The 10,504-nt window shown below is 31.6% G+C and overlaps 1 protein-coding gene across 2 annotated transcripts in view; it reads right to left on the bottom strand.

Annotated features, from left to right (window-relative positions):
* Positions 1 to 259: 259 nt before the first annotated feature.
* Positions 260 to 10,504, bottom strand: part of RELCH (RAB11 binding and LisH domain, coiled-coil and HEAT repeat containing) — a 123,502-nt gene continuing 113,257 nt past the window's right edge. For both annotated transcript variants that reach the window (XM_051969904.1, XM_051969903.1), the window contains exons 27-29: positions 9,118 to 9,206; positions 4,959 to 5,029; positions 260 to 2,026 (exon numbers count right to left, since the gene is read on the bottom strand). In XM_051969904.1, the coding sequence (XP_051825864.1) occupies positions 1,906 to 2,026; positions 4,959 to 5,029; positions 9,118 to 9,206 (281 nt within the window). In that variant the 3' untranslated portion in view covers positions 260 to 1,905. The remainder of the gene's footprint in view (positions 2,027 to 4,958; positions 5,030 to 9,117; positions 9,207 to 10,504) is intronic.

Below are 10,504 nucleotides of genomic sequence, written 5' to 3'. Positions count from 1 at the left end.
CCTGTTCATTACATGTGTTCATTTTTGGCACAAATATATATTTGGCACAAATAAATATTTTATATATTTTTCTTTAATTATCTCTGAAATTTCTGAATGTTATTCTTACAATAACACATTCCCTTTTTAAGGGGAAAGCAAAGAGGTAGTTTACATAAAGTTTCCAAACTGAAGCAAAGTTTTGGTACGTTTTTATCTTTTGCATCAGTTTGGATATAATACTGCAGAAATTTTAAATAGAAAAAAATTACAAATCAAGTATGCAAAACATTTTATTTATAATAGATCAACATATTTGACATGAAAGGTAGCCACTTTTAATTTCTCAGGAATGCCTAGAACCCAACAGTTCCCAGGTAGACTAATTATTGAACAATTATTTCACTGGATATGAGAAATGGTTTCATAAGGAAAATTTGCCTATGGTGAATTTTTCACATGGTCAAGTATGATGTATAACAAACCATCTTGCACATGAAATGAGTGTTTTCCAACTGTGTTCCAAATGTGTTAAAACATTTTATACCACACAAAAATCAGCTATGTGCATTAACTGTATTTGATTTGGAATTCCTTTTAGTTATTAAAATATCACACATCTTTCAAAAAATCCTTACAACTCCCTCCCTCCCTCCCAGGCCAATCAAACTCTCCACTCAGCATGTCATCTATCTCCAACCACGAATTACAAAAAGCACAGATTATAAAGTTCCAGTAGAACTGCACACCGACTTAAGACCAACTACAATAAGCAAAGGGTATTAAAAAAAAAAAAAAAAAAAACTAGACAGAATTGCAATGAAGAATGAAGAGCAATGAAGGAACTATCCAATAATAGCAATAATTTAGCCAAGTCAGTTTTTACAAAAAAAAAGAAAACTTTCTCCCAAAGTGCAAACTTTTAGGTATTTTTTTTTTTATTGAATGAGGGACGGGGTGTACTATATGGAATTAAAAGATATTCTTCAAAAATACTGTTTAAGAAGATTATATCTTGAAGAAAACATCACATGAACACTAGATTCTTAGTCTAAACAATTTTTTTTTTTTTTAACTATTCGGACTTGGGATATAGTAGACAACTATCATTTCATCTCAACTTCAAATTAATCTATTTCATGCATTTAAATTTATTACATAACCAGTTGTAAATTCACCTTGGCTAGTGGACAATGGAAAAGTATACCAATTAATTCCTTCATTCCTCTATGCTTATCTCCTCAAAAAGTTGATTGTTGTGTAGTGTTGGAAGAGTTTGGTATAGCACTAAAAGAGTATACATAAAAGCTCTGAAATGCTGAAAGTTTTTTCATTATCTATGTACTGTAGGATTTGGAACTCTAGTTCACCACAGCATTCTAAGGAAATGCTGAATGAATGGAGTGTAGGACACTTCCTACAGGAGACACAAACTTAATTCCAAAAGGCACAGAGTAATGCTGGTGGCTCTTTCTAGTCAGTGTAGAAACAATAAAAAGTCTGCATTATTCTTTCATAATTTAAATACATAAGTAATTTCCACTTTTATTACTTCATAACAATGACTTTTAATTTACATTATTTTAAGTACCATTTTAATAGCTCAGTGTATAATACAGATATTTGCCGATATCCCTTCAGAAAATAAAAAAAAATACTTTTCACTATATAAAAAAATTATGCTAAGAGACAAGAACACAGAACAGCGACTTCATACAGTCAATTTGCTATCAACCACAGTTATAACCCCAAAATTAACAGATACACAGCAATAATCAAAAGCAGTGCAAATATCTTTGGAGGTTAGAATAAAATCATACAGCAAGAACACAAACAGAAGAAATAAAAAGGCAAGTACTTCAAGTACAAGGAACCAGTCTGCTTGAGGTCCATCTTAGTGTTTGTTTACTGGGAATTTTCTTTCTTTTATTTCTTCCTCTGAAACACATTGGCCAACATGGCACCAGATGTTGTCAACTGTCCCATTTTGTTCAAAAACTTGGTCTTTGTGTCTTCACTTACTAAACTTGCAGCAATTGACATGGAGCTAGGAAAAAGTTGCAATATTTCATGTAAAAAACTGAAAAATGATACATTTTGGCATTTTTCAACAACATATCTTAAGGAAGTATATTCTGAAATTAATGTTATTTTACAATGATCTAACTCCCTTCAGGATTACCAGCTTTGCTATTGATGATGTTAATTATATTTACTTGGTTTGTTAGTTAACTTTTTATACATACACTTACCAACTCTCCCAAACTCCCAATAAAATTCTTGAGAGCAGGGATACTCTCTTAAAATTATCTGACAATCTACCATAGGATGTACATAATGTGTTTAATAAGTACTGAGTGACTGATAAGTTGAATTCTTCTCACATGTAATTTTTTTGTAATAAAGTTGCCCTCTCCCTCAAAAAAAGAGACATTTAAAAACAATTAGTTTTAAAAGCTGGTATATGATTTCTGTGTTTTACATACTTTGTATTTACAGAGCACTTTCTTGTATGAAAGAAGTACTACTACTACTACTACCACCATTACTACTTCTACCGCTACTATTACTACTACTACTGCTGATACTACTGTTGCTAATATTACTACTGCTATTACTGTTGCTGCTGCTGCTGCTACTACTACATTACATGCAACATAATCTTAGAAAGAATAAGGAAAAAAAAAGAGAAGAGTAAAAAATCTAGGCCTATTCTCCTATTCTTGTGAATACAAAGCAAAATAACATTATTTGTTTGATAGGCAGACTGTTTTAGAGGCTAATATTTCATTTTATAGATATAGATTTTATAGAGGCAGTTTTGAAAAACCCAGAAAAGCAATACACAACTAAAACTACTGAAAACAATCAAACAGTAATAACCAATATTTCTACCACCACAAGATTATATATTGAATAACTGAGTAGCATATGCCAATGGAATGTATGTACTTCAAACTCTGGCCATAAAATCACCTTTCAAACTCTCATCATTAAAGATATTTGAACACAAGGAATGATTGTGGAGAGAGAATTTTTCCCCCTCAAATGAACTAGTTCAGTCTAATTTTCTAAAACAATTAACACATAGTAATACTTAATCTATGGTCAGTTTGTAGAAAGATGTAACATTTATCATAGCAATCAAAGCAGTCAGCTGATTAACAAGCAATTAACAATTGCTTTATAAATCCAAACTTATTAAGTGATGGCAACTCACAAAATAAAAGGTCATCTGGCACTGTAGTTCCTAAAAGGAAAACTTGTAAGAAGAAAACAGCAGTACAGGTGAATGACTATTTCCTCTTACTAGCCTGACACAAAAACATTTTTATATTTTAAGACTTTTTCCATCCTTTCTTATTCGACTAAGAATAAAATTATCTTACTAAATGGGTCTTTTTAATAAATGTTTTTTAAACTCTGTGATGCACATCATTTAAAAAAATCTTAATGTTTTGCTAAAATTTCTAAGACAAATTATCATAAGCAGACAAAGAATCTCCCCCTGTGTACTAAAGGCATTATATTGCATTCTTTCAAATCAGAAGTAAGGATTTTTGCCAAAATAACCATTTTACACTGTGGTATGCTTTTAAAATGTCAACTTTATATATACACCACGTCCTCAAAATATCTGAATTCATGTAAAATTTTAAAATCCAGTTTCAGAATTGTCTATTTGATTAGGTATTTAATTAGTGAAGTTGAGAAATTCTCCCTTTCTGTAATTCTCAGACATTAGCTTGTGAATATTTAAAGGAACATATTACATAATTCCCAATTTTTCCCCCTCAAAGGAAGAATTTTCTAATGCTGTTTATAAAAAACAGAACTTAAAAAAAAGGGAAGGTTATATTAAGGAAGCAATCTTGGGAAGTTACAAAAGCATTTCTCTTTTTTCATTATTGCATTTAAAATACATTCTAAATGAAATTTAAGAAGGATGTGAATGTGAAAAGTAATTTATTTTTGTATATAGAATGAACAGGAAGGATGTCTTTTGGATAGCTCCTCTCAACTACTGCAAACTCATCATTTTTCATTAAGTTTTTTCTCTTGAATTTATTCCAAAATGCATTACAATTTTAATTAATAAACCAAAAATGGCAAAAATCTTTCCAAACCTTAACACTTCATAAAACAAAAACAAAACCCCTGATTTTATTAGTAAGATAAAAAAAGCATTCTCTGATATTAACAATCTGATTTTTAAACTAAAAATCTATTAAAGCTTTTTGCTAAATGAAAAAAAAAACCGTTTGTATAATCTAATAATGTAACTAAGAATAAAAATTCTAACTAAAGAAAAGGGATTTTACTTTTGTAGATATTTAATCAGGATTCTTACACATCAATAATAATTCAGTTAGAAAATGACATTCTAAATATAGTTTTAAAATAAATTGATTTTAATAGTTACCACCTAAAGTTTTTCTAATAGATATTGTTCATTTGTTTCAGTCATGTCCCACTCCTCCTACTTCATTTGCCATTTTTCTTGGCAAAGCAACTAGAGCAGTTTGCTATTCCCTTCTCGAGCTCATTTTAGAGATGAGTTAACTGAAGCAAATAGGGTTAAATGACTTATACAGGATGACAAAATCATTAAGCTTTTGAAGCTGAATTTGAACTCAGGTTTTCCTGACTCCAGGCAAGATGCTCTATCCACTGTTGCCATATATATTAGATTATAAATAGGTTGTTCTTTTATAGCTTTTCTTCACTAACTCTTTTCTTAGTGCTAACAGCAACTTTGAAACGAATAAAATTCAGCATCAAGTCACCATTCTTTTTGTATTAAAATGGCCTTATACAAATAACTCATAAAATTAAACTTTTTTTAGACTAAACTCTTGTTTTCCAATTAGCTGACTGCAAAGAAAAACAGAAAAGACACTGCTAATGCCCTACATTAAATTTTGATGCATTAAATGAATTAATTCAAAGTACTGGACAGTCATTGTAGCCATACTTACCCAGGAGGCTCTTGTACAGTCTTGTTCTCTACCTTTTGTTCACATTCCTTTATCATGGAACTTAAAATAACCTGATGAAAAAGAAAGACTTATTATCAATGGAGTATCACACTCATGTCAATATACTCCCCTTCCTTCCTTTTTGTCCAGGCCTGTGATTCAGTAGTGTGGGAAACTACTTGTTTCATGAAAGATGTGCAATTCATAGTCTAAGACATTGTATGGTATAACGCAAAGTTGCAGAGAATCAGAATCACGCTGGAATTGAATCTAAGTCTTTGTGGGTCTTGAGGCAATTCTCTATCATTGTCTCATGAATACTGGAGAGCTCTGAAAGCCATGGCTAGATGACAAATTGTTGGGTATATCATGCAGGCGATTCCTATATGAGTTGGACTAGAGAACTAAGGGTTTAGGATTATCTGGTACTTTTCTCTATGTTCAAAATACTAATGTTTATCAAAATGAGCATCAGTATTAGACAAATGCTTAGAAATAATAGACCAGGCTGAGGAGGGCAGTGCTCTGGGATTTGTACTGCCCCAGCTGTGGGGAGTTCTTTTTAAAGTTGGGTGACCTCTGCAGATCCCTGACTCATTTTAATTGCTGGAAGAAAACAACACAAGCATATTGACTCAACTTTTTGAAAGTCAGTCAGGTTACAGCTGGTACTACAGTTTTGGGACTGAACGCTTAAGCCCTTCAAAAGAGCTGCAGATGACTCTGATGAGGGGGCTATTAGTTAGAAAGGCTTCAAATTTGAGAGCCCATAATGACCTGAAATGGACATAGTTCTGGAAGTCTCTTAAATAGAAAAATGAAACAAGTAAAGAGAATTGTAACCTAGAAGTTATTTAGCAGATATCCTAGTTGAATTCAGGATATATCTCTAGAGAGCTGTAAGTAAAGGTGATAATGACTGAGATAAAGCATTTCTATTGAAATATTAAGAAAAAGAATTGTTTTACAGTATCATGAGCTACAAGAAAGTTTTAACATAAAAGACAGAATAGTCTCAGTAAGGCAAAAATCTTATGCATGAAAACCAGGACTTTAAACTTATAGTGTATACTCAACAGTAACCTGTCCCTACTATTGCCATCAGACAGGAATTAGTTGGTCTATTCATAGGGTTTCTTAAACTTTTTCCATTCATTAGCCCTTTTTGCTTAAGAAATTTTTAATGTGATACCAGATAAATAAAACAGGTTCACAAATGAAACATTTACTAGTAACAAATTGTAATTTTGCAATCCTTACATTCAGTTATAAGTCCCCATATGGGGTCATGACCCACAGTTTAAGAAGATGGGGTCTATAACATAAATAAAAAATGAAGAAGCCAGAGAATCAGTGACCTGAAATGCAAGATAAGAAGATTGAAACAACAAAAGTAACAGAAAAGTCAAAACCACAGCACACAATTATACAAACTAATGGAGAAGATCCCAAAAATCAGAAGGAAAAATGATCAAAATCAGAAAAAAGATGCTAAAGCATGAATAGGAAATATTACAGTATGAAGAAAGTGAACCCTAAGCACTTCTGAGATCATGAAACATAAGTACCCATTCATCCATTTAAATAACAACTTACCTGCACCTCTACCTCAATCTGATTCTCCAGTTGATGAGGATCTTTCTTTTTAAAGTACTAGCACTCTGTTTTGCAACCTTCCAATGTACTCAGTGTACAATCCTGTGTATTATAGTCTGACTTTGACTCACAGTTCTTCTCCTCCACATTCCAAAAAAACAGTAAACTCTACAAGATCTTAGCTAATATTTGTATTTTCCCTAACACTTTGTATGAAGTTCTGCATAAAGCAAATGCTTAGCAAATGTATTAAATTAATAAAAAAATCAAAATGTATTAGGCATTATATATTTTTTAAATTAAAATAATTATATATTTTAAATATATTAAAATAATTTGCTGTCATACTTATTGTTCTTCCATTAATCTAGAATCTACAATCATAAAAACAATGCCTCTGTCTCTTCTGTTAAATACTACTTATGTCAATTTGGAAAATACTGGGGTATTCAAGGTTCAAATCCTGGTTTAGTACTTGTGTAAACTTGAGCAAATTCACCTAATCAAATCAGGTCAGTATCTTTCTGCAAAATGAGGGAATTATAGATAAAGCAACTAGGTTAAATGATGACTGTTTTTAGATATATTGAGTTTGAAAGGTGAGATAATTCTATGCAAGTGAAAACACATAGCAAGAGTTTGGAAAGTGTAGTCCAGGAGATAGTAGCAATGGAAATTAGAGATTCTTATGGGGCATATGATTTTAACCCTTTTTGCATCATGGAACCCTCTGGCAGTCTCATGATATCTACAAATCTCTTAGAATGATTTTTCAATAGATTAAGATCCCTTGATAAAAGTAGAAACCTTGAGAAACACCCCTTTCATGAGGGAGGACAAAAAAGATCAAAGAAGAAACTTAAAACACCACATTATTACAAAATTCAAAGAAGGGAATGGTTTTAAGAAGGGGGGCGGAGGAAGAGACCCCAATAGGATGAAATGCTACACACTGAATAAAAAATGTAGACTGGGAAAAAGCCTTTGGATTTGATGATTTCGGTGCTTCTTTAGAAATTACTTGTTAGAAACCAAGAGTCAAAGGATAAAGGGCCAAATGGTGGTAAAGAAAAACACAGAGCTTGTCATATCTTATGCATTAAATAAATATGTTAAATTAAACTAAAACAGAAGTCCTCACAGAACTTATTAGAGTGCCTTGGATATAGTTATGTACTAACTGCACATATTTTTAATTGAAAGGAAGAAAGTAAAGAGGATAATGGCTTCAGAAAGTAGTTACATTATGTAAAGTTATTTTAGAGCTCTGATCTTATATTTCTTTCCAGTTTCAGATCAACTTTAACTGCAACTCTAATGTCACTATTTTTACGTCATGCTTCCTATATTGACTATCTTTTACTTCCGTCATATATATATATACATATATATATATATATTTTTAAAGTAAGATGATGAGATCTTTATGTTTCTACCTGGTCCTTTTAGAAAGCTTTCCTTTTCTCTTCTCATCAATATTATTTGTCTTTTTGGAATTTCATTCAAGATCTTTCTATCTTTTCTGAGTTAACTGCCCTTAAAGAATAACTTAAGCACATGGGAACTCACATAGTCCTCCTCTGAAATCTGTTTTCTTAATATCTGAGACACATGCCAGAGTCTACTTTGTTAGGCTTTCTTCTCTCAATTACAACAAATTCTGGGGGAAGAGTCTTCACTCCCCTGTTCTCCCAGGTGCCAATCATATCTACACCTGAAACTAGTTCCTCACTGATGATGGGAATTGGAGGCAGAGAGGAATTTCCCTTTAATATTTCCTTCACTTTTTTAAAGAGGAAACTAACATTAAAGCAAATCAAGATATTATCATCCCTTAATGGTAGAGAACATTCAAGAAGATGTCCTGTTCACCCTGCTTCCTTCTCAATAAAATGTAGGAGTAGGACTAAATATCTTCTACACCTAGAATCCAAAGTTCACTTAACCAAAGCCCCATCCATTACACTGTCAGAGTTAGAGATGAGGGGGGCAGGCGGGAAAGGTGGGTAGGATAGGGCAGAGCAGTTTGGGATTACAAGGTATTCCAGAGAGAATAGATAAAATGGCTGATCAGAAGTCTAGAATGGGCAGGAATCAAAAGAAATCTAGAAAATACAAACAGAACGGAAAAATATGAAGGAGCTGAAAGGCCAGAGGTACAATAAAGATAAAAATTAAGTTCACTAAAAAAAAAATAAGTAAATGAGGTTGTGGTTAGGGGAATGAAATTTAGGGTTTGAGATCTTAGAAACTGAACAGTTAAGAGATGATGATGATGTCCACAGATTGGTCCTATCTGCCCATCCCTTTTAACTTTAAATGAGTATGGATTTATTATGATAAGATTTAAACAAAATCCAACCTTATACAAATGATCTTGAAATATCTGAAAAGACATTTAACTTCATAAATAAATCTGTAGCATTAAAATGAACTATAATTTAAAAAAATAGTGAAAGTAATCAGGGTTCTTGGCAAAACTGTGGAAATGTCTACTTGAGGAAAAAGTAAACCCATCACATATATACATTAACAATGCCCACCAATATTCACTGATGCTTACCTCATGCTCTGGTGAGAGATGTTCCATATCATTCCTTAAACACCTGAGTCCTGGTAAAAAGTGATTAACCATTAAATCTTCTGAAATAACTATAGCGAGAAGATGGTTAAGGAATTAAAGCAAAGTGATATAGTTTTTCCAAATTCAGAAAGACTGGGAAAATAACTTTAAATTTTTTTTTTTATACATTTTCTTTTACTTTGGGTTTATTTTTGCCTATTTTTAGTTATCTCACCTTTTGATAATATGTCACTTCAAGAGAAGAAAAGTAATTGTTAAATAAAAACACAACTAGCCTATATTTAAATAAATTGAACTGGGCAAATTGAACTTAATGGATACACTTACACAAGTTTGAAAAATTGTTTTTGAATAATTATGAAGAAAACTAGTAAAAGCAAATCACAAAGAGTGTCAATAGGGAAAAATACATTATTTAAATTTCCTGTGGGTATGTGCACGGACATTTCTTAATCCATATAACCTCACTTGCAATTACTCATTAATGACTTTTCTAGAAATTAAATTCCTTTACTGTTAATTTGAAATATTTAAAACAAAAACTTGGTAGCATCACACAATTCTACCCAATAAAATACTTATTAAGCATTTCCTTTGTGCAAGACTGAGTTTTACTGAGTATAAAATATTCACTGAATATTGAAGCTAATTTAGTCAAATTTATAAATGAAAAAGAATCTTTTCTTCAAAATGTTTAATAACTCATTATTCATTTATAGTTCCCAAGAAGATGGGGATCCAAGGCAGCCCCAAGTGCGTTTAGGGTCTCTAATTGTTAGGAATCTTTTCTCTTCACATCAAGCTGATCTCTCTCAAAAACCTCTGTTGTTACTAAATCTTTCAAAAGAGATCTAATATATCCCTATACATGACTATCTTTCAAATATTTCAAATTAAAACTCTTCTTTGTCTCCACATCTGCTCTTTCCAGGTTAGCACTTTATGTCTATTAAATGATACTCTTAGCATGAGAACTAAATCTTGTTATTGGAAATTGGAAAAGAAAAAGAAACAAGTTGAAATTATTTACATAATAATTAATGGAGGAAGAAACAGAAGCAAAATTATCTACAGGCAATTTAGACAAAAGACAGAATTAGTTAAGAAATGGAAGATAGATAAAGGAAATAAATGATAATGATGAGGAACTTCAATGATTTGGAATGATTAAGTCTTCTCTGTGTTAAAAGCAGAGTAGCTAGTAAAATTTTGATTTATATTAATGACGTTTTGAAGTAAAAAAAGAAAAGGCTTTTCTGGATCAGGTTCTGACCAACAGTTTTATGAAGAAGAAATGATGGGAACTTTGGGGGTAGGGTTGACCACTTAATATTAGAATTTTTGACAGAAAAGTAAAGTAAAGCTG

This window comes from Antechinus flavipes, chromosome 1 (assembly GCF_016432865.1).
Source record: "Antechinus flavipes isolate AdamAnt ecotype Samford, QLD, Australia chromosome 1, AdamAnt_v2, whole genome shotgun sequence".
NCBI classification, from domain to species: Eukaryota; Metazoa; Chordata; class Mammalia; order Dasyuromorphia; family Dasyuridae; genus Antechinus; species Antechinus flavipes.
Note: the sequence above shows the minus strand (reverse complement) of the source record. Positions and strands in the feature narration are given on the sequence as shown.